At 41.4% G+C, this 24,304-nt stretch overlaps 1 protein-coding gene across 1 annotated transcript; it reads right to left on the bottom strand.

Annotated features, from left to right (window-relative positions):
- Window positions 1–515: 515 nt before the first annotated feature.
- LOC132540293 (butyrophilin subfamily 2 member A2-like) lies at window positions 516–17,296 on the bottom strand. Its single transcript, XM_060197081.1, has 7 exons — window positions 16,951–17,296; window positions 9,251–9,364; window positions 8,514–8,534; window positions 6,164–6,184; window positions 6,025–6,051; window positions 5,890–5,916; window positions 516–1,039 (listed from the first exon to the last, which is right to left on the bottom strand). The coding sequence occupies exons 1-7, from the start codon at window positions 17,195–17,197 to the stop codon at window positions 516–518; spliced, it is 981 nt and encodes a 326-aa protein (XP_060053064.1). The 5' UTR covers window positions 17,198–17,296.
- Window positions 17,297–24,304: the final 7,008 nt, after the last annotated feature.

Here is a 24,304-nt window from a genome sequence, read left to right as displayed (position 1 = left end):
CTCACTCTGAATTTCCCCCAAAGGCTGAAGGAGTCTAGGACTCAGTCAGATCCTGGCTCCCCTGACTGCACCCTCTGGGTGGGGTGTCTGATGATCTCATAGTCCACTGAACTTCTCTGTTCCAGTCTCTTGGAAACAGAGTTGGCAGTCAGCTGAGGTAAAGAACAAACACCTCATCACAGACCCCTGCAAGCGTCAACCCGGTTTTGACCTAGCACGTTATGATTGGGCCCTCCTCAATCGCTATCGAACAGGCCATGGCCGGTGCGCCGCTATGTTCCATCGCTGGGGAGCCAGAGACGACCCGAACTGCCCCTGCGGCTACAGACAGACTATGACCCACATAGTCAACGACTGCCACCTCTCCAGATTCAAAGGAGGTTTCGAAACTTTACATCAGGCTCAACCTGACGCTGTTGACTGGCTACGGAAGAAGGGCAAACGCTAGAAGAAGAAGAATAGTCCATGAGGATGCCCTGTGGTGTCTCATCTGTGTCCCCACAAAGATGAAAGGATCAGCTGAGGAGGTAGAGGCCTGACATATTTCCAGAAGTAGAAGGTCCAAGGTAGAAATACGGCTTCAGGGGTTTGGAGAAGGTGCTTTTGAAAGTATAAAGAAAGCTACAATCTGTAACATTGTAGAAAGAGATCAGTCCTTTCTCATACTGCAGAAAAATACCCAATACTATGGGGGGTTCTGGGACATTAAGAATGGAAGGGGGAGTAGAAAGGGCTTTGTACTCATTGTTCTCCAGGGAAAGTGCCCAGAAGCCATTTTTAGGACAAACATAGATGTCTCCTTTCTGGGTAACTGAGTCCACACACAGTCCTATTTCCCACCTGTCTTGACATTCCACATCCACCTCCCAGTAATGGTCACCATCAGAGAAGCTGTTCTCCCCCAGAACAGCCCTGAGAGTGTCAAACCGCTCAGGATTGTCAGGAACATCTTGTTTTTCCTCAACATCTATCACATATTTTCTGTCCCTTGATACAAGCAGGAGAGGGTGAGCAGTGTCCTCATCCAGTGTTATGTCTTCTGCAGGACAAAGAGTAGACCAATTAATTGTAAGACTGAAGGTAATTTGTTGGTATGCATGAGACCCCTTCTGTTTCATTTGGTTTAAATCCCCCCTGCTTAACACTATTCTATTTAAGTAACCACTGTTAACAAGTCCTACCCTCCCTCCAGGGCATTGGTTCAATCCCCACTGTTTCATGATATGTTTTTGCTCCACCCCCCTCCTTGTCACACCCTGATCCCTTCTTTGTCACACCCTGATTTTCACCAGTCACTTTTCTCTCCACCCTCTCTATGTCACATCCTGTTTCCACCCTACTTGGGAAGTATATATAAAGACAGCATTGTGAGTTTTAGAGTACTGTACTTTAGTTTAGCTATTGTTGGTATGCATGAGACCCCTTCTGTTTCATTTGGTTTAAATCCCCCCTGCTTAACACTATTCTATTTAAATAACCACTGTTAACAAGTCCTACCCTCCCTCCAGGGCATTGGTTCAATCCCCACTGTTTCATGATATGTTTTTGCTCCACCCCCTCTCCTTGTCACACTCTGATTGTCACCAGTCACTTTTCTCTCCACCCTCTCTATGTCACATCCTGTTTCCACCCTACTTGGCAAGTATATATAAAAACAGCATTGTGAGTTTTAGAGTACTTTACCTTGAGTTTAGCTTAGCTTGGTATAGATTGTGCTGCATCCTGCATGAATAAATAGATACTGCCTACAACCCAACCATGAATCCCTGGTCGTCTGTTACCCGCCCGTGAAGCTAGCCCGGCGAAAACAACTTAACCCATTGAAAACAACATAACTCATCGAAAACAACAGTAATTCCTACTGTATGCTTTAGATTAAGGTCTTAGATGATATCTAATATGGCCTGTATGAGAGGGTGAAAACAGGGGTGAAAAGTAATTAAATCAGGGGCCAGAAATAGTTCACTGGGAATGCTTGGTCAGGCCCCTGGCCTAGGCTCCAGCTCCAGCTCCAGCCCCAGCCCCAGCCCCACTGGGGAGGAGCTTTCACACTAGGAGAATCATGGAAATGAAGTGGCTTTGTCTATTCATATCTTCCTGTGTAGGGAAATAACTCATTAACTAATAAAAAAATAAAGAAATAGGTGGCCAAAGGGCAGTGAAATCTTACATGTATGAGAACCTGTTTCTGTAAAGAAAGAAAGGAAAAAGAAAGTGGAGGGTCAGGCAGTGTTGCACCTGGTTAGGCACACACATGATCATGTGCAAGGACCCAGATTCAATCCCATGGTTCCCACCTGCAGGCGAAAGCCTTATTAGTGGTAAATCAGGGATACAGATGTCTCTCTGTCTCTTTTCCTCTCTTTCTTCTCTTTCCCTATCAATTTATCTCTGTCTCTATCAAATAGTAACTAAAACGGGATAATTAAGAAAAAGATCAGAAAGAAATAACAACAACAAAAAAAAGTGCTCCAAGAGGTGGTGCAGTGGGTAAAGCATTGGATCTCAAGCATGAGGTTCTGAGTTCCATCCCTATCATCACATGTACCAGAGTGATGTCTGGTTCTTTCTCTTTTTCTTTCTCTATTCCTACCATTATTCATGAATAAATAATTAAAATCTTTACAAAAAGGAGGTCAAAACTGATACTTTTCAAAAACTCAGAGGGGTCAAAGAAATTATCATTGCACATCCCTGTTCACAAGACCATTCCATCTCCAAATCAAATCTGAAGAAGGTTTGGAGCAATTTTGGTATGCTTCTAATTATGCTTCTAAAATCCCTTCTGTTTCATTGGTTTAATGCAGTGGGTAAAGCACTGTATTCTATTTACATAAACCACTGTTAACTAAGCACCACCCTGCCTCCAGGGCATTGGTTTAATCCCCACTGGTTCACAATGACTTTTTGCTCCGCCCCCTCTCTTTGGCACACCCTGATTTTCACCAATCTTTTTTTCACTCCACCCTCTCTACATCACATCCTGTTTCCACCCTAATTGGCGAGTATATATAGAAGGACAGGATTGTGATTAGGGATAGCTTAGCTTAGATTGTGCTGCGTTTCACATGAATAAAGAGATACTGCTTTCCAGCTCAGCCATGAGTCCCTGGTCGTATGTCTCCCACCTGTGAAGCTAGCCATCCCGGCAGAGTAATCACTAAATCATTTGATCTGTGAAAGTGACTCATCCCAGCAGAGGGTCCAAGGAAGCACTGAGAGGGGAAAATGACATGTCACCACCAGTTTCTAAAAGGCCTGTTCAACAGAGATCCAAATCTTGGAAAATTATCTTCTCTATCTCTTCTCTCACTGCCTGTCTGACTCCTGTCACTTTAATAAAATAACAATTAAAATTATAATTAGAAACTTATGTCCTACCAATGAATTATGGAACCCCCCCACCAACCCAGAGAACAACCCCATCAGGTTAAGATAGAAACAGGCTGGGAGTATGGATCGACCTGGCAATGCCCATGTCCAGTTGAGAATCAGTTACCTTCTGCAACCATAAAGATCTCTAATCCATATTCCTAGAGAGATAAAGAGTAGGGAACTTTCCAATGAAAGGAATGGAATGTGAAACTCTGGTGGTGGGGATTGCATAGAACTGCACCCCTCTTATCCCACAGTCTTGTAGATCGTTATTAAATCACTAATAAAAATTAAAAACTAATAAAGTCATGGGCCCCTTGGAATATAACTAAAATAGACCTACTAGCTTTTTCCAAAAAGGTGACTCCAAATCTTCATCTGCAACATTCTATCTAGCCTTTAGTTTCAGGGTTAGTCAACAATTTGTTCTGCGTTATATGTGAACTCTTTTTCAGCCACCAGTTTACAGATGCCAACCAGACTTCCCTGGGCAGATGACCTTCCCAATGTGTCCTGAAACCTCGCTTCCCCAGAGCTTTGTTCCACTAGGGAAAGAGACAGACAGGCTAGCAGTATGGATCAACCTGCCAACGCCCATGTCCAAGGGGGAAGCAATTATAGAAGCCAGACCTTCCACCTTTGGCACCCCTAAATGACCCTGGGTCCATACTCTCAGAGGGTTAAAGAATAGGAAAACTATCAGGGGAGGGGATTGGATATGGAGTTCTGGTGGTGGAAATTGTGTAGAGTTGTATCCCTCTTATCCTATGGTCTTGTCAGTGTTTTCATTTTATAAATAGAACTTATTTTAAAAGCAACAAAACAATATGACAACAGATGTCCTGTGCCTGTCTTGAATGCAGAGCAGAGGGCAGCAAGGCCAGGGGACCCCCATCTATAGAGACAGAACCTGATATGCCCTGGGTGCTCCCGGAGAGGACAGTGTCCAGTGCAGCCAGAGGAGAAGAGGAGGGGAAGGGGCGGGGTCAGGGAAGCCCAGGGGAAGAGGGCGGGGTCACTGAGCTCCTGAGACCACTCAAGATTCTGCCCTTTCTCTAGGGAGACAGACAGAAAGGGGAGCTGAGAGAATGGGAGAGAAGGACTACTATCAACTAGTTAATTGAGTTTTGACTGTAAAGAAAGGAAAATAAGGTAGCAGATACATTAGGTCAAGTGTTTGCTGATAGTCTATTTTCTCCAAGAGGGAGACTTTAAAGCATATGTGCAGGTTGATAGGCTGATGTAAGGACAGAAGTTTGTGGGAGAATTGAGCCAGGAAAGAATTGAAAAAAAAAAAAAAAAACCTCATATTTTACAGCTTTTGTTTGGCTATGACTGTGGCATTAATATAGAGTCACGTTAGAGGTGCGAATTAAGAAAAAATTAGGAACAATAGAGCGTAAGACTTTTAATAAACTGTGGTCTCTTGTAGCAGTTCTAAGAGGCTACAGGAAGTGAAAAGGCAGTTAGAATGGAACCATGTGTCCTGTGGAGGAGGAAGAACAGTTCAGTGAAAGCAGCTGTACACTGGCATCTCTGCTAGGGGTGTGAACTGACCTTTGGGACAAAAAATTCATTCTTTCATTCCTTCCTGCCTCCCTCCCTTCCTTCCTTCCTTCCTTCCTTCCTTCTTTCTTTCTTTCTTTCCTTCCTTCCTTCCAGTTCTCTCACTCTCCTTTCTCTCTCCCTTCCATTCCTCTCTCTCTCTCTCCATATATATATATATATATATATATATATATATATATATATATATATATATATATATATTATCACAAGGATTTTTACAGGGGCTCAGCACCTGTACCATAAATCCACCATTCCTGGCAGCTATTAACTGATTGACTGAAACAGAAGTTGAGAGGTCAGGGAAATAGGGAGGGAAACAAAGAGAGATGGGGACTGAGGTCTGAGCCTGGGTCATTGCACATGTAAATGGAGCAATTAACTGCATGACCCACTGCCCAGACCCCATAAAGATAGTCTTCTCAGTCAACAATTCTCCTTAAGTGATCTTTTTTTTCAAGTACTTTATTTTAGTTTTGAGAGAGATGCAGAGAGAGAGACACACACACACAGAGAAACACCAGAGCACTCTTCAGCTCTGGCTTATACTGGTGCAGGGGAATGCACCAGGGACTTCATATTCTCAGTCATGAGAGGCTCTTTGCATAACCATGATGCTATCTACCCCTACCCCCTGTAAGTGATCTTAATGTGGATGCAGAAATAGCTTCTTTACCACTGCCCTACAATGGCATTTCAGGCAAATGACTGTTTTGTTAGTGTTTGCAAGGCTTTTGCATTCCTTTAGAGTCTTTTTTTCTGAAATAAAATTCTTATATTTAATATGTTGCTTCTTATTTAGTATCAGACACATTATCAAATATTTTATAGAGTACAAAATACATATATAGATTATTTGGGCAAAGCTTTTACTACCAAATATTTCCAGAAATGTTAACTAGCAATCATAAATCATATTTAATACATATCATAAAAATTGGCATTTACCTGTAAATTTTCGCAATTTTTCCAGCCCTACAAACAGATAAGAACATTCATTGTTAGCTGAAAAACTAGCAGGATAGAGACAAGAGTGAGCAATGACATGTGGGTGTCAAAGTGCAGAATTCAGACTTCACTCACCCTTTTCTCCCAGGGCTTTTCTTTGGGCTGCAACCAACAAACAGGGGAAAGAGAGAGAGAGAGGTATTGAGAACCATCAGTGTCCTTAGGGCACACTGGCTATGTTTCCAATTTAGCATAAAAGCAAGACTAGACTTACCAAGTTCTGCAGTGAGTGCAGCTAAAAAAAGAAAATAAAGAGGTCAAAATAATAATACTTTTACTCTAAGAAATTGGATGCCACAGGTTGACTCTACATAAACTACTTTATCATTGAGTATCTGTGTTAGACTCTGTCATGTGAGGCTCACAGGCTGAGAGGACCAAGTGGCCTAGACACTGAGCTGGGGCAGCACCAGCCTGTGCAGACACACTGTAAATAAAAATAAATAAAGGATACAGATTAGCAGGGCTACAGATTAAAAGCAGCTGTGATTCCCTCCTCTCATCCCCCTGGTCAACTAGGAATATTAAAGGAGATCACCTGAAGCCAAAACAAGATGAGACTAAGACTAGTTTGGGAACCACCGAATCTCTGGGTTGGAGAGAAATCAACCGGAGCTAGCCTTGGCTGCTACTCACTTAGTGATGTGGGAGAAAGATGATTCTTGAACCAAGCTTGTGGCAGGGCAATGCAATATATTCTTATTGATCAGAGAGCCACGACTTTTCAAAGGACAGACACGGAAGTGGCAATCAGAAACAGAACTGGCTAGGAAAGGGGCAGAGAAAGGCTGTAAAGTTAGGAACTTCCTTAGCAAGTGTTGCAAGGGTTTTATTTGGTGGGATTAATACTGCCCTGGAGGAAGGGAGGGTAGAAAGAATATAGATCAAAGGAATGAAATGGGTGGGGATGTTTCAGGCAAAACAATGATTATGTAAGTAGGCCATAGTATCAGGAATGCAGTGTGCCATGTAAGGCTCCTCACAATTTCCCCACATCTCCCCCTGTCTTTTTTTCAAATGGCCATAGTATCACGAATGTGGGGTGCTTTGTAAGGCATGAGGCAAACCTTTGGGGTTACTCCTGTCCCTTCTTAGTCAACCTCTCGGTAGAGAGAGAGACACTGACCACATCCTCACAATTTCCCGACATGACTGTGGAAATGTAACCCTTTTGTCCTATGGTCTTGTCAGTTTTTCCATTTTATAAATAAAAATTGTAAAAAAAAAAAAAAAGGCGGGGGAAAAAAGGAAGAAAAACATCCTCTGAAGAAAACACTGGACAAGTTAGGAATCACATTCTAAACCAAAATCATCAATGGAATATACTGAAGTGCATATTCTGTGTGAAAAAGAAAACCTATGCATATATAATATCACCGCAATGCTGATGCTGTAACAATCCTCAAAACCATTGAAACAGACTGTGTGGAGGTCAGGTGATAGCTCATCAGGGTGAGCCTGTGCATTCCTGTGTGAGATGCCCTGGTGTCCAGCCCAGGACTTCCTGGGAGCAGAGGATGGAATCTGGGGAGCACTGTGGATAGAGGAGTGGGGCTGGGGTGTGTTATCTCTTTCTGTCCTCCTTTCCTCTTACTTTCTGTTTTCCCTCTCTATATATAAAAATAAGAATGAAAATGTGATGCAGTGCAGATGTTCAGAGCAGTTAGGAGCAGTTGTCAGAGCCCCACACTTCATGATCAAGGCCAACTCTAGGGATGGTCATGTTTGGTTAGCATCTCATTATATAAAGTACCATTACTATTTATTATCAAGTAATAACAGACCACTGAAGCAAACAATAGAAAGTGTAAATTTCTGTGCTAATTTTCATCTCAACAAAATAGGTGGAATACATATAGGATTGTCCAAATATTCTAGTGTTAAAAATTAAAAGACAATTCAACATAAATATTTTTAAGACTTTTCTATGAGATAAAGTTTCAACATATTACCAGTGTTACTATTAAAACAAAAATCCCTGGACTATATATAATTCATATCAACCATGTGGTGTACTGAAGGCTGAAATTTGACTTGGGAGCAGGCCAAGCAGGACCCTTCCCCATCAACTATCTCAACAGTCTCAGCAGCACTACCTCACAGTCACTGTTCTCAAATTATGGCCCTGGCTTAGTAGCATCAGCATCACCTAAAACCTTCTATCAAGGTCAAGCATTTAATGATTGGGTCAGTTATCTGTGGTTTAAACAGATCTCCAGGTGATTATGATTATGATCTCATTTGAAAAAATGACCAATTGGGTCCTTAACTAACTTATTGAGTTGAATCATATGGAGCCTCTGGCAGTGAGTGAGTGAGAGAATAGGATATTCCTGAGGGTATTTTCAGAACTGTGCACACAAATAAGGAATTAGAAGTCTCTGAATCCCTTACTCAACCTTTTATCCCAGTCTCTACTTTAACATGGAGAAGAATAGTTTTGTGAGAATGTTTAAGACACAACGTTCCTACTGGATTAATGTATATAAACCACAATAGGAATCTGGGTCCTTAAGCTTCAAAAGGAAGAATAAAATTCTAAGGTAATATCCAGTGCAACTCACCAAATTGTTTCTGGAGAGAATCTGAAAAAACAGAAAAAAGGAATGGATTATTAGAAAGCCATGCTCTGGTTGAGTTGCTGTTTAGATTAAAAATTTCCAAGAAGGTGGTCCATTGGTCTTGTGTGACTGACTCAGGTTCCCAGAGATTACCCTCTGGTGTAAAGGAGCTCTGAAATGACTCTTCACCTTATATTCCCTCCCAATCTAGGGACAACACAATGGCGGGGGGTGGGGGGTTAAAATTAAAAGTTAGACTTTAAAACAAATAGACTGGAGTTAAGTATTTCTACCTTCAAGGAAGATTCGTGAAACACTTATTAGATACATACTGGGTTTCATTATATGTCGAAAAGAAGAGAGAAGGAAAAGAAAAGAAAAGAAAAAGGCAATGTCACACAGCATTTGTCACACCTGGGCAGAAAAGAAAAACTCTAGCTCAAATTTAAATGGCAACCAGAGAGCTACCATGTGGATGTGCTCACTGCTGACCTGTCAGACAGCCTCTTCTGACAAACCACAGAATCAGTATTTTCTTTTCTAGGTTGTATTTTCTATCATTATTATTATTATTATTATTATTATTTTATTAGTTAGGGTTTTTCTGGGATTAGGTACTCACTGTAGCTTTTCAGCTGAAGTCAAAAGCCCTTGTAGATCACTTCCAACTTTCTGTTTTAAAATGTGTCTCTATTTCACAATTCTACTAGTGAAGTCAGTCCACACTCTCTTCAATTTACCTTGTTTTCTTCTAGCTTGTAGAAAGAGGACACAGAAGGTTATGCCAACAGCTAGGAGACACAAGGGCACTATGAGTCCCACTATCCAGGGCCAGAGCCTGGGGAACACAGCATCTGAAACACAAAAATTATCTTACTTGCGAATAAGTTTTAAATTAGTGTCCTAGCTTCTGTGCACAAACCCCAAGTCTTTTCTCCTGGGGGGCACATGAGCAGGGACAGAGATTCTAAGCTTCACCTTCCCTCCCTGAAGTTCACAGAAACCCAGGAATCATAGAGGGGCCTGTGGTTCTACCTCCTTTCTATGAGATAGAGACACAGAAAGTTCACAAACACTGACAATGTTTTGGCTTTTTTAAAAGTTTTTATTTATGAAAAGAAAACACTGATAAGACCACAGGATAAAAGGGGTGCAACTCCACACAATTCCTACCACCAGAACTCTTTAAACCCTCCTTTCCCCTGATAGCTCTCCTATTCTTTATCCCTCTGGAAGCATGGACCCAGTGACACTGTTTCAACATATTCAGAATGAAGAGGTAATCCTCAAATATTAATCTTCTCTCAAGCAGGATTAACAAGACTTCATGTAAGTACATGTGCAGCTATAATTCTCATATAATAAAATCTTGCAGGTTCTATACAGGATTTCCATATATCTGATTTTCCTTCTCTTCTCAGTTGCCCCATTCAGACTTTGTCATTGTCCTTTCTACCCAGGATCTTCTCCATACATGTATGGAAGACTGACAAGCATGGGGATAGGAAGGTCAAAGAATCAGTGAGATATGGGAGCTTTAGCGGAATCACAAAACAGGCTTCAAATTCTAGGATAAGAAGGCCTAGAGTTTCCTTCAGTCCACAAAGCTGGTGGGTTAGATCCACTAGAGTGGCTTAAACTAACAGATGGGAGCGAACCTCAACTTGTTTGAATCAATCTTTCCTAGATAGCCAGAATAACAGAGTTTTAGATAGAATGTGAGAGATTCTTTAGAATACTGCACAACTGCTTGGATGCCTTTATGTGTTTATTCAAACAGTAACACAAAATAAAATAATGGCATTATCTGCACAGAAAAATACTAAATGGGGGCTGAGCAGTGGCTCACCCAGTTAAGTGCACACAATCTAAGTGCATGGACCCACCCAAGGATCCGGGTTTGAGCCCCCAACTCTCCACCTGTAGGGAGGAGACATGAAGCAGTGAAGCAGGTCTGCAGGTCTCTGTCTCTCTTCCTCTCTATCTTGACTACCCCTCTCAGTTTCTCTCTGTCCTTTCCAATAAAATGGAAAAAATGGCCACCAGGAGCAGTGGATTCATACTGGTGGCACTGAATCCTAGCGATAACTCAGGAGGAAGACAGAGAGAGAGAGAGAGAGAGAGAGATGGGGGGGAGAGAGGAGAGAGAGAGAAATAGAAAATCAACAACTAATAAATTTCCACAAGCTTGCCAGATAAGAACTACAGTGGATGGAGAAGAACATCCTTCTAGATAGTCTTCAAACACAGGATTTGATGCTATCATCTTTCTGAGTAACAGTAAACTCTCAAGGTTCTGACACTGAAGACAACTGGCCTGGTAAGGAAAACTGTGCCTCCTTCTCCTCACTGAGGACCGGGTTCCTTATGATACAGGACACAGCTCTTGACTCTGTGTTTACTGTGATAGATGTTTGCACATGAAATAGGCTATTTCCTGCTGTTGTCTTGGTCTCAAAGGATGGTCTCAAAGGCCTTCCTTGCAGGTCCCTCCATTGCAGCTCAGGCTCTGGGTACCAGCCCAAGGATGTGCAGGTCAGCTTCATCTCCCCAAAGTTTCCAGGCTCAATGTGAATCTGAAGAGCTGTGTCTGAGGCTGAGATGCCAAACAGAGACAGAGGAAGTAAGCTGCTCTTGAATCTCGAATCTCTTACTGACAAAAGTTTACATTAAAAATACTGAGCACAGGGAGTCGGGCTGTAGCGCAGCGGGTTAAGCGCAGGTGGCGCAAAGCACAAGGACCGGCATAAGGATCCCGGTTCGAACCCCGGCTCCCCACCTGCAGGGGAGTCGCTTCACAAGCGGTGAAGCAGGTCTGCAGGTGTCTATCTTTCTCTCCTCCTCTCTGTCTTCCCCTCCTCTCTCCATTTCTCTCTGTCCTATTCAACAACGACAACAACAATAATAACTACAACAATAAAACAACAAGGGCAACAAAAAGGGAATAAATAAATAAAATAAATTTAAAAAAAAAACACTGAGCACAGCCATTTATAGTAAGGTGTAAACTAATACAGCTTTGGGAATATTTTTTATGAAACATAATGAATTATTTTATTTTCAAGTTTGTATCCAAAATACCTAGCACAATAGCTCATACAAAGCATTTCCTGGGGGTGGGCTAGATTGTGCACTGGGTTAAGTGCACATGTTAGGAAGAAAAATGACCCATGCAAGGATCCATGTTTGAGCCCCCACTCCCTACCTGTAGGGGGGGTCGCTTCAAGCTATGTCAATATTGAACAAAGCACTTAAATACAAAACCTGTTCATATGTTTATATATATGTATATATATACACACAATTCTTTTTCCTGCTTCTCCATTAAATATTGAATGATTCATTTTGACTATTCCAGATTTTTGACAGAAAGAAGAGAGAGGGAAACTAACATTGCCAAAGTTTCCTGCAGTATCATGGCTGCCAGCTGGGCTACACCTAGGTCATGCACAAGACAATGCAGATACACTCCCAGGTGGCCTATCACACCAATCCTAAACCTTTATTATTATTATTATTATTATTATTATTATTATATGTATTGGGTAGATATAGCCAGAAGTTGAGAAGATGGAGGAGATAGGGAGGGAGAGAGACAGAGAGACACCTGCAGCACTGCTTCCCCACTCGTGAAGCTTTCCCTCTGCAGGTGGGGGTCAGGGGTTTGAACTCAGGTCCTTTTGCACTGTAACATGTGTGCTCAACCAGGTAACCCACCACTTGGCTCCCCTAACTAATAATTATTAACGTGAGTAGCAGAATATTCTTTCAAACCATATGTAGCCTATGAAGTTAAGGAAGAAGTAGATGAGGTTTTTCTGTGATAACCTGTCAATTGTCTCCAAAATATGTTTCCCCTTTCTGAAATATTTTCCAATATGATCTGTCTGACATGCTCAGAATGCTCCCACCTAAGCGTGGTTCATGTCAACAGCCAAAGAGAGTTATTGGTCCCTAAAATACTGGTCTGGTCAGTGGGCAATCATATTATCACAGGTAACTAGCAGCAATTCAACTGAAATGGAGCATGCAGCTCATAGTTACCATGTGGCTAGCATAGTTTATAAGGAGTCAGCTTTAACTGTAGACATGCCTTTCCAGGGATAGACTTTATGTTCCAACCTGCTTTACACTGAGGAGGTGTTGGTGGAAATGAAGTGAAGTAGTGGAAATGATGTGTGTGTCCTAGAATATCTCTTAGAAGAAAGAATTACATCATTCTCTTCACTCTTTCTCCCTTCTGGATGTTCTCCTTCATTGAACACTGTCAGGAGTGATCTACTAAAGCAAATTATTTTAGTGAGTTTGATAAAGTGTGGCATGAAACCATGTGGACTAGACATTTTTGCAGTGATAAAGTCTTTGGACTCTCAAATAAGGTTCTTAGTCAAATTCCCAAGATTGCATATGCCAGTGATGATCTGCTTCTCTCTTCCTCTCTACCTCTTGAAAGTAAATAAATAAAACCCAAAATGAGATATCTTGGTTTAAAAAAAAATGAAAGCAACATGCAGGCCTCATAGTGTTTGACATTCTTACAGCCCTGTGTCCCTCTACATAACCTCAGAGCAGAAGGATCTCTTGGTAAAGTTGCTTTATTGTGGAGTTCATGAATAAAAAGCAGACTCTAATTTTGAATGGGATTAAACCATCTTTTCTATAAACTGAATTGTGCCACTCAAACAGATATTCAAGTCCTAACCATATAATCCTATAAATGGCATTATTTGGAAATAGCATCTTTGTGAAATAATTCAATATCTCTGATGCAGGAACAGTGAATAATCACTTAAGACTCTGGCCCAGTCTTAAAAGACCCCAGGTTTGCATCAACTTACTCTCCTAAAAATAGATGTAAGTAGTGATGTCAAGCCCACTGGTCTCTGGCCCTTTACTAGTTCATCTCAGGATAAAGCAAAGGAATTTTCAGACAGCCTATTTAAAAAAAGGAAAAAAAAGTACAACAGCGGGGCTGGTGGTTGTGCACCCGGCTGAGAGCTCAAGGTACAGTGCCCAAGGATCTGCCCAAGCTCCTGGTCCCCACTTGCAGGGGAAAAAACTTTGTGTGTGGTGAACGAGTGCTGGAAGTGTATCTGTTTCTCTCTCTTTATCTCCCTCTACACTCTTGGTTTTTTATTATCTCTATTCAATAAATAAAGATAATAACTTTAAACAAAGTAGAACAGCTTGATAAGGAGAACAAATGGAGTAGGGAAATCTGTATAGCACCACTGAAAAGGGGAAGAAAAGCCAAAAGTCTCTTATGAATAACATTCTCTCTCTCCTAGGTGTCACTCTTAAAGTGATCTTAGTAGATTTATGGATGAGATGGTTAGCAAGGTCATACAGGTATCAAATTGGCTGTGCCCACACTGTTTGGCATACAGAGCTTTGACTTCATTGATACATATCAGTGATTGAAGACTTACAGATCCTTGCTGGCCATGTAGAGTAATTGGGTCATGGGTTGTACAAGCCTAGTGTGCTGAGATATCTTTCCTGGACAATCTTCTACACATCTTTGTACAGAATTGATTTATATTGATAAGATCTATTGTATTAGTGTTGGTCTTAATGCAAAATGAAAATTGTCTATAGAAGTTAGGACCCTGACGTCTCTATACACAGTCTGAGATGACACACGCTGAGATGGTACTCGTTGCACTGAATAGGTTGGAATCAGTGGATGCAATATCATTTGGTATGACTTGAGAGAAGCATGCAGGGAAGTTAGCCCCACCCCAGAGGTTCCAGAATTGGGAGAAACAAGGGCTCTCTAGAGGAAGAGGGAGATTCTTGCTGTCTTAGGGTTTAAGAAAACAAGTTAGTTATTTCAGTAATCACATAGTTTGGCAATTGGGTTAACTTTAAAAAATCCCTTTGTTAGAATTTGCTGTATCATAGACACCACCACCATATTTTATGTCCTTTGACATTATTTGCATATAGCTATACTACCAGTTGCTTTTGTTCTTCTTAAGGTTTTAAGAGAGTCAACATATCAAAGACTCAGTCTATGTATTAAAAAGACTCAGTCTGTTCTTTAAAAAGTTTGAGGCATTCAAACAGTTTTTCCCCTCTCATATAACTTAATTAGTGATTTATATGACTACACATTAATATGAGTGTACATAAACACCATTCCCACAACTAAAAGACTGTTCCATCCCACCCCACCCCCCGCCCACCCTGTGGTGCTGAACATCCACCCTCACACTCCACCTAGAGTTTTTATAGGTTCCAGATGCTAGCAGGATGTAAACAGACTTCCCTGGACAGACAACCCCACCAATGTGCCTTGGAGCTTCACTTCCCCAGAGCTCTTCCCCACTAGGGAAAAAGAGAGACAGGCTGGGAGTATGTATCAACCTGTCAATGTCCATGTTCAGCGGGAAAGCAATTACAGAAACCAGACCTTCAACCTTCAGCATCCCACAATGATCTTGGGTCCATACTCCCAGAGGGTTAAAGAATAGGAAAGCTATCAGGGGAGATGATCAAATAAAAAGTTGTGGTGGTGGGAATTGTGCAAAGTTGTACCACTCTTATTCTATGGTTTTGTCAATGTTTCCTTTTATAAATAAAAATATATTAAAAAAGAAGTTAGTACCCAGATACAAAGGCATTTATCTAAGCACTGGTAGAGGTAGAGACTGAAGTGTGGCCATCAGAATCCAAAAAACAAACAAACAAAAAAAACAGAGTTATTTGAGCCTGAAATCATCAAAGAAGAGTTCTCCCCTCCATGGTTCAGTGGGATCATAGTATTGATGCTTCCTTGAATTTGAACTCTGGCCTTCAGGATTCTGATAATATAAAGGCTGTTTTCAGAAAATCCAGTTTGTGATAACTACTCCCTACATTGTAGAAAACTAAAATAAAGCCCCATTAAGTTAATGAAGGATCTTTTTTAACTTTCTTTTAATGACTGTTCTATCATAAATGTTACAATGAATTTTTACATAGAAAACTACAGAGAAATAATGAGAAAAAAGTCATGTATTTTCCGACAAACTAATAGTCATGTATTTCCCTGAGTACTCTCACCTCTGCCTTAGGTTGTTGTCTCATATTCAGCTTGAGACTTGGAGCTTCAGGCATGAAATTCTTTTGGCTTAACCACTATACTATCTCCTTGATGTGATGAAGGACATTTTCTTTTATAATATCATCTGCTGTTGCAGTAATGAAAAGCCCCCCAAAAGATGATGAAGTAAAAAAATAGTGAATAAGCTCCCCCTTCCCATTATGTGTATCCATCCTCTTATCATAGAAGTGCTCTCAGGAGAACCTAGACATTTTCAGAACTGTCACTGAATAGGAGCTAGATATTTATTTGACACAATGATCATGGACTCCTGAAGGAAACCTTGCAATCTTTGTGAAGTCTAGAATTCTGTCTGAGATATTGGGGTGATTTATCTTAATCTTTATTGAAAGGGAGATGATAGAGATCCACTAGCAGATCTCAGAGCAAAGATTTATGGGGGCAAAAGGCTAAATCAGTCCCAGTGTCTGTTTGAACCTAGAAACTTGCACTGTGGAGAGAAGAGAAAACACTGGATTCTCAAACCTGAAGTCTCCAGCTCACCTCAGGCATGAAGTCCCATGTACAAGCATATTGTGTGTCAAAGTGGTGCTATGCTTCTCTTTTTCTCTCCCTCAAAAAAGAAAAAAAATGAAGCTGTAACCTTTCCTTCCTATTTGTCAGTGGCAGGAGAGGTATATTTCGGCCACAGTGTCACAGACTTTTCAGGAATCTGAGTAGTCATGGGTAACAGAGTGAGTCCAGAATACACAAGACCACAGCAGATTGAGCAATAATTTGTCTCCTGTGGGCAGGAGGAAGGTGCAGGAGCCCAGACTGAAAGTAGGCAAATATGATTCTTCCTGCCTCTGTATAGATTCTTCTGGGGTTTGAATGGTAGACTAATGGGAGCTGGGTGGCAGCACACTCAGTTGAACACACCTTATAGTGCACAAGGACCAGGGTTCTAGACCCTCTTCCACACCTGCAGGGGGAGGGAAGCTTCATAAGCTCTGAAGCAGGTACTGCAGGTATCTCTTTCCTCTCTCTCTCTCTCTCTCTCTCTCTATCCCTTCTCCCCTCTCAATTTCTCTCTGTTCTATAAAAAAATGTCTGTTGTGATGACTGAGTCCCACTAATATAAATTCTGATGATGATAATAAAAAAAAGAAAAAAGTTCAGATGTGTTTCTGTTATGTTCAGAGAATAAATTAGAATTCCTGAGTTCTACTCTTTAAGCATTATTGTTGGCCAAAAAAAATTGTATACATCTCTATTGTGCCTGAAGAGTAATGATATACTGATTAAACATTACTTTACAGCTTGGCCAGCCATCACTGTATTTCCCAACCCTAGCTGATTAGTGTCAAAAATATTACAAATGATCTGAGTGGTTTCATCCTGGTGACTCACCTGTGACCAGTACCTTGAACTGAGCTTCATCTGAGAATTTGGTGCTTTCAAAGAGACATCTGTACTCTCCACCATCTGAAAGGAGGGTGGGAAAGATCCTCAGGGCCACCTGCCCTGTGTTGATGTTCTGCTTCAGGAACTCTGTCCTCCCTCGGTACTCTGGGCTTTGGTCCTCCAGATGATCCTGGGAAGCAGCATAACGATGCACCAGAGCTGGAGGATCCATTAAGAACCAGGTCACCTCCATGTCCTCAGCATCTGTCTCTGGGCTGAGGTGACAGGACAGCACTGCTTCATCCCCGACTGAGGCAATGACAGGTGCTCCTGGGCCTAGCACACGGAATTCACCTGGAGGTAATGAAAATAAAAATAATAATGAAGGTCCTATTGCTGAGACTATATGTGAAGTCTTCATTGTATAAAATGTATTAAATTCCTAAATGATAAATCATGTGGTATTTTCAAAGACAGCCTATATTCCTAGATTAATTTCAATTCATTTGTGTTCTGAGAGGGGGATCAGCAGTGGAGCACAGGACCTGCATGCTTGAGGTCTTGGGGAAGAGCCTGACACTGCACAAGCTGGAACAGAACTCTGCTTTCTCTCCCCTCTCTCTCTCTCTCTCTCTCTCTTTCTCGCTCTCTCGCTCTCCCATTCACTGTCATGAAATAGGGAGACACATCTCTTAGAAGTGCATTCTATCATTTATGGTTAAATCATGCATTTACCTAGAAAATTCAGATGTTAAGTAGCATTCTCCTCAACTAACCAAATTGTCCCATACTTTAAATATCAGTTTCTGAACCTTGAGGACTCTGCCCAGTGCTGTTCCCAGCTGCTGGCCCTCCCTCCCTCCAAGCAAAGTAGAAAGATATACTGGGTCAACAGACAAGACTTGAGCGACAACCAATTGGTTCAGTCCTTTTAATAACCATAAAATTATTCTTCAGAATATCATTATTGAAAATTATCATTATTTTTTTCAATTTTTGCTGCCAGAGTATTATTGGCGCTGTGTGTCTGCATTATTCCTGCACAGATTCTAGAAGACCTTGTGTAATTTTTTTTGAGTGGGGACATTAGCTCATGATTTTTTAAAACATAGGTAGCACCTAACACTTTATTAGACAACATAATTATCCAATATTCATATATACATCAAAATGATCACACTTGTTAGCATATATCATCATGCACAGTTGGAAATTTTTACTTGTTCTGAGCACTTTTGAGACCTATTTTCTTTGCAACTATCACATATATTCTAGTAGAGAGTGAGAGACTGAGAGGGAGAGGAAGACAGAGGACAGAACACCTCCTCGGTGCTTCTCAGGCCTGCCATCTTTGGCGGGACCTTGAATTGGTTTTCATAACTGATAAAGTATGTGCTCCCTTGAGAGAGCCAGCTCAATTTTTTTTAAAGATTCATTTATTCTTTTCATGAGAAATATATGTAGAGGGAGAGAAAAAGGAGAAAAGGGATGAAAAAGAAGAAGATGGAGAGGCCAGAGTAGAGCAGCACTCTCTCACATGCTGTGCTTGGGAACAGACTCAGGGCTTCTATCTTGCAATTTCATCCTTCAATCACTGTGCCACCTCTCCGGTCGCTAACTGATTTCTACTCTTCGTTATGGCTGTGGTTGGTATAAGAAAGGTGTATGCATTACGTCTTTGATTCCAAATGTCCTCCAACCTTTGAAATCTTCATGAGTAATGCCATATTTTCCATTGTTTTAGCAGCTTTTACTTCTTTCTTTTTCTTTAAATAGAGCTATTGGATTGGTTTCATATGCATTTGCCCGAGCTATTATCACTTGCCTTCCTTGTGGTGTGCATATTGCAGTCAAGGGTGTCTGAGGAGCTAGCTCACCTCACCCTGCATGAGTGCTTGGTTTTGAGCCCTCTACAGGAATATGCATCTTGGAAAAATAAAATAAAATAAAATAAAACAGTATAACATAGGAAGGCTTTTGAGGATTGACTGAGATGATCTCTCCATGAAACAGTTATATAACAGTTATATAACAGTTTTATAACAGTTCATATAACAGTTATATAACTGTTTTCTCTACAGGTTCTCTATAGAGAAATCTCCACTTATATATATATATATATATGGCTAAAGTCCTTCATGTATTTGGAGTATATAATTTTACTAGAGTACAGTTAAAAATTATAAATTATTGTTAATAACTACAGCTAAAGCCTCACCATTTCTGTGAGTTCCTTTTTTTTCTTTTTTTCTTAAAGGAAAACATGCCTGAGTGAAACCCTAGTGCAGTGTCCAGAATTAGAGAGGGCAGGGAATCTCCCTGAGGCTGATGGAGAGACGGTGGAAGTTCAGCTCCAGGAATAAACAGAACCAGTGATGTGGAAGATGTGGTGGGAAGATGCTATTGAAAATGGGGCTGAGAGGGGACCTCAGTGAAGGAGATGCAATGAAAACATGCAGGTGAGAAGCTGAAGGTCAAGTCCAGCTCCAGGGGGAGGAAGGGCAAGTCAGGACAGGGACACAGGACACAGCTCCTAGCTCAGCAGGGACGGCACTGAGACTCTCAGGGTGACAGGGGCCCAAGGCTGCTGAATTACTTTAAAAAGTAGCAAGACTCTTTTGTTTGTTTGTTTTGTTTTGTTTTTTGATAAGGATCTATTTTGTTATTCTTTAAAGTAATTCATACTCCTTAGTCCCCATGTCACCCAGAGAGTATCAGTGTTGTCCCTGCTGAGCTAGGAGCTGTGTCCTTGTGTCCCCTGTCTTGACTTGCCTTCCATTTCTTCTGGAGCTGGACTTACCTTTTGGTTCCAGGTTTTTCAACTATTTATTGTGCTTTGCATCTTAATGTTTTCCAGCCATCAAGTTGCAGATGCTACCATAATACCAACCTGATAATTCCCTGGGCAGACAACCTCACCAATGTGTCCTGGTACCTCAATTCTCCAGAGCCCTGCCCCACTAGGGAGAGAGAGAAACAGGCTAGAAGTATGGATTGACCTGTCAAAACCCACTTCAGGCAGAGGAGCAATTACAGAAGTCAGACCTCCCACTTTGTGCATCCCATAAAAATCTTTGATCCATACTCCCAGAGGGATAAAGAATAGACAAGCTTTTAATGGAGTGGATAGGATATGGAACTCGTTTTGTAGAAATTGTGTAGAATTGTACTTTCTTTATCTCAAATCCTATTGATAATTATTAAATCTCTAATAAAAGAAAAAAGGAGACAAAGACCCTTGAGTGGTGAATTCATCACGCAGGCATTAAGTTCAGTTGCGATAAAAAATGAATAATAAAATAAATCTATAAAAGGCATCACGCTAGAGGGGTAAGGTAACAAAACTCAGCAGAGATGCTAAAAGAAAGGCACAGGCTGAAGGAAAACCAGTCTACTAAAACTTTTAGGAACAGAAGCAAGGCCCTGGTATGGTCTTGTGTATAGATCCTCCCCCACCCCCCACCCTCAGCCAAACCCTTCTCACTCACCTGTGCCTGGCCAGGGAAGCAGAGCTGAGAGCAGGAGGGTGCTGATGCCCATGCACCAGGGCTGCATCTCAGCTCAGGGCTCCTCTCAGTGTGCAGGGTCAGGTGCTCATAGGCCTGGGGGCTGCTCACTCCCTCCAAACTTCCTGGAGCTCTGGGACCAGGAGTCCTGAGGAGAAAGCTGCCTGGTCAGGACCAGAGTCAGGACCCCCCCCCCCCAAGTGGGTGAGCAGTGAACAAGCATGATGTTTGAGTCCACACATCAGCTAACATGATGTAACTATACATGGAATAGTTTGGATAGATTTCAAGGGATACACTCTAAAAAGAAGCACACAGCTCCTGAGTTACCATATCTTGAGAAAGAAAAAAAACGGCTAAGTCAAATCTTGCATATTATGTAATTAACTCTAGAATTTATTATCATAAAAAATAGAAACAAGGTGGTAGATAGCATAATTTTTATGTAAAGATACTCTCCTGCCTGAGGCTCTGAAGTCCCAGGTTCAATCCCCACACTGCCTTAACCCAGAGCTAAGCAGTGCTCTGAATTAAAAAAAAAAAAAAAATAGAAGCAATGGAGTTGTCCAATCATCTCCATCATTGCTTTGGGAGAGACCTAGTAACAGGCCATTTGTGGTCTGGGTGGGGAGCACTAATGGAAGAGGCAGCACAAGGGTTCTTTATGCAGATTAGAACCTTTCTATGTATTCACTGAGGCTACTATAGAAATTTACATATGGAACAAAATTTCATAAAACTATATGCATGCACTCAGTCAGTGATTTTAATTGAGGAAAGATGAATACTGCCTGTGTATAGCAATCACTTCAATTTTTGGTTTTGTGGCCAATGCTTGGAAGATACAAATTGCTACCCCGAAGACTCTTGAGAAACTAGAAGACACTCTTGGTACACTAATTGACCATGATCTTCAAAATGGTCATCAACTCCCTAAGCCCTCGACTATACACACATTAAAGACAATAAATCTACATGAATTCTGGTTTCCAGTCTTGCATTTGGGAGTTTGCAAGTCTCTATTCCCATTCTCACTATAGCAACCAAAAATAAGCAAGGAAACTAAAAATCAGCAAAACTTCACGGTTCCATTGAACAGTTGACACTTCATTCTCTGACATTTCAGAGAATGTTGCTGCCCTGAAGATGGAGCAAGAGATTGGCAACACACAGGCTCACAATTTATCAGAGCTGGGACCACCATGGAGACAGCAGCAGGAGCATTTAAGGAGCAACAGGGTGATACATTTGAGCATTAACAGCACATTCTCAAGAGAACATTCTTAAAAGGACTGGTTGACCCAGTGGTTTGGAGATGCCCCTTTGTCAGTGGCACAGTCCCTTAAGTGATGTTATTCCCTCCCTGTCAGGTCCCCCAGAGGAAGGCAAATGAGTGACTCACAGGCAGCAGAGCACAGGCACAGAAGCAGGAGGGACAGGTCCAGCAGGAGGGTCTCTCTGGAGAGCAGAGGCTCAGAGCAGGGCTGTGGGCTCAGCTCAGCTGCAGGGGGCAGAGGCCTGGGTCCCAGCAGGGCTGACAGCTCTGGTCTCAGCCACTGGCTCAGGGGCTGCAGAGGCACAAGGCAGGAGCCAGAGAGCACAGAGCCCTGCTGGGCCTCAGATGCCAGCCTGAGACCTGGGGCCTGAGAACCAGTGCAGCCTCTGCTCCTTAGAGAGCAGCAGCTTGTATGGACTGGTGCTCAGACAGAGAAAGTCTTACAGTGTTTCTCCTTGGGCAAAAGTCCAGGGTTCCAACAGTCATCTATACTCTAAGATAACCATATGGGAAGCTTATGCATAGATGCTCCTAATCAGTTTGGACATTCAACACAGGCTTCATTTTTTGGCGGTCTTCTTGAACTTTCACATCTAAGTCGTCAGTAAAAGGAGATTTCAAGACAGAGCAGCTAATATTCTGTATACCACTTAGTAAGTATATCACACTCAGATGCACAAGAAACTAAAGAAAACAAGACATTTTGAAGAGACGAGAGTAAGGCTGAAGAAAGACCAATAAATTCACTAGAACACTTCACAACTGAAATTCCATGCAAAAGAGTAAAGAAATTCTGAGGACTAGAAGATGTTCACAAAAGGTGAAATGTCCCTAACAAAGGGATATTTCAAAGTTAACCCAATTGCCAAATAATCTGATTATAGCAATAAGACAGCAGGAACCTCACAATTCGTCTATAGAACCTATATTTCCCCCAGTCCTGTAACTTTGATGGTGGGGCTAACTTGCCTACATGCTTCTCTCAATTCATATCAAATGATATCGCATCCGTTGTGGGTGTAGATAGCATAATCGTTAGGGAAACAGACTCTCGAGCCTGAGGCTCCATCAAATCCTAGGTTCAATTCCCACACCACCATAAGCCAGAGCTGAGCCGTGCTCTGGTTAAAAATAAAATAAATAAATAAATATTTAAAAAACTTGTTTTCACACTGACCAGTGGAACAGAATTGAGAGTCCATAAGTTAGCCCCCACACCTATAGACAGCTAATCTTTGACAAAAGTGCCCAGACTATTAAATGGGGGAAAACAGAGTCTCTTCAACAAATAGTGTTGGAAAAAAATGGGTTAAAACATGCAGAAAAATGAAACTGAAACACTATATTTCACCAACTACAAAAGTAAATTAAAAGTGGATCAACAACTTGGATGTTGGCAGAACTCTTTTCCTCATAAATTTTAAAGACACCTTCAATGATATTGCATCCGTGGATCCCAACCTAATCAACATAACTAGTACCAACTCAGCATACTTCATTTCAGACTGTGTTCAGATGTCAGGTGTGGAATGTCAGCCCTTCAGCCCCATTACTCAGGTGAGACCTTTCCTTTCATAGGATTCTCTAATTCCATTTCAGCTGGTTCACTTCCTAACAAAGTCCCAAAACCTAGATATAGACCAGGTCCCATAATATAGAGCATATGTTCACATGTACCCATAAACTAGGGCAAAATATATATCTGAAAGCAAAAGTACACAATAGTCTGCAGTGAGTCAGTATCAATTTCATAATGAAATAGTGTCTATGTAGACTTAGACACCCTCTTCACCTACATCCTATTACAGTTCTCTCACTCCAAAGCTAACCTTATCAAAGCAAGGACTACAAAAGCTGAATAAGGGCAAGAGACTGGCATACTTTAAGGATGACTCTTTCGTCACTATCAGGTCATCCCATCACCTGGGGACTTATTGTTGACTGTAAACCCCATTTATTTGATATGATAGGGATCCAAACTCAACTTAGTAGCCTATGGACAACATACTCTATGCTACACCTGAGGAAGATGGGCCAATATTGGGGCAGCTTGGAATGTTCCTACTCATGACCACACAATGTGAGCTCAGATCTATAGTGATGCAGAGGTCACATAGGCTCCTAAGTTGAATTTGGGCCCCAGATCATATCAAATCGATGGGGTTCACAGTAAAAAATATTGATACACCTTTTCCATATTTCGGAGCTACTTTCTTCCCTGATCCAGTTTTCCCATCCTTTTTCCAGCCATGACATCATCTCCCCAGACAGTAACTTGGATCTACCTGCATATAAGATTTCAGGCTCAGGGAAAAAAAAAAACAACAAAAACTAGTATAGCCACAGGCCCTAATACATACATATATATATATATATATATATATATATATATATATATATATATATATATATAGTATAGCCATAGGAATATAACTAAAATATGCCTACTAGCTATCTACAAAATGGAGGACCCCCCACCTCTTTATCTGCACTACTCTAGCCTTTAGGTTCATGATTAGTCAACAACTTGTTTGACTTTGTATGTTAACTCTCTTTCAGCCACCAGGTTCTAGATGCT

Source organism: Erinaceus europaeus, chromosome 9, assembly GCF_950295315.1.
Source record: "Erinaceus europaeus chromosome 9, mEriEur2.1, whole genome shotgun sequence".
NCBI classification, from domain to species: domain Eukaryota; kingdom Metazoa; phylum Chordata; class Mammalia; order Eulipotyphla; family Erinaceidae; genus Erinaceus; species Erinaceus europaeus.
This window is presented reverse-complemented; position numbering and strand designations above follow the sequence as displayed.

What these genes read in the sequence shown, in the direction of transcription:
- LOC132540293 (XM_060197081.1), bottom strand. Translation starts at nt 17,197, where the DNA reads ATGGAGGTGACCTGGTTCTTAATGGATCCTCCAGCTCTGGTGCATCGT. An exon ending in TTCTCTCCAGAAACAATTTG is followed by an intron (nt 6,185 to 8,513) that starts GTGAGTTGCACT and finishes TTCTTTTTTTAG; the next exon opens with CTGCACTCACTGCAGAACTT. An exon ending in TGCACTCACTGCAGAACTTG is followed by an intron (nt 6,052 to 6,163) that starts GTAAGTCTAGTC and finishes TGTTGGTTGCAG; the next exon opens with CCCAAAGAAAAGCCCTGGGA.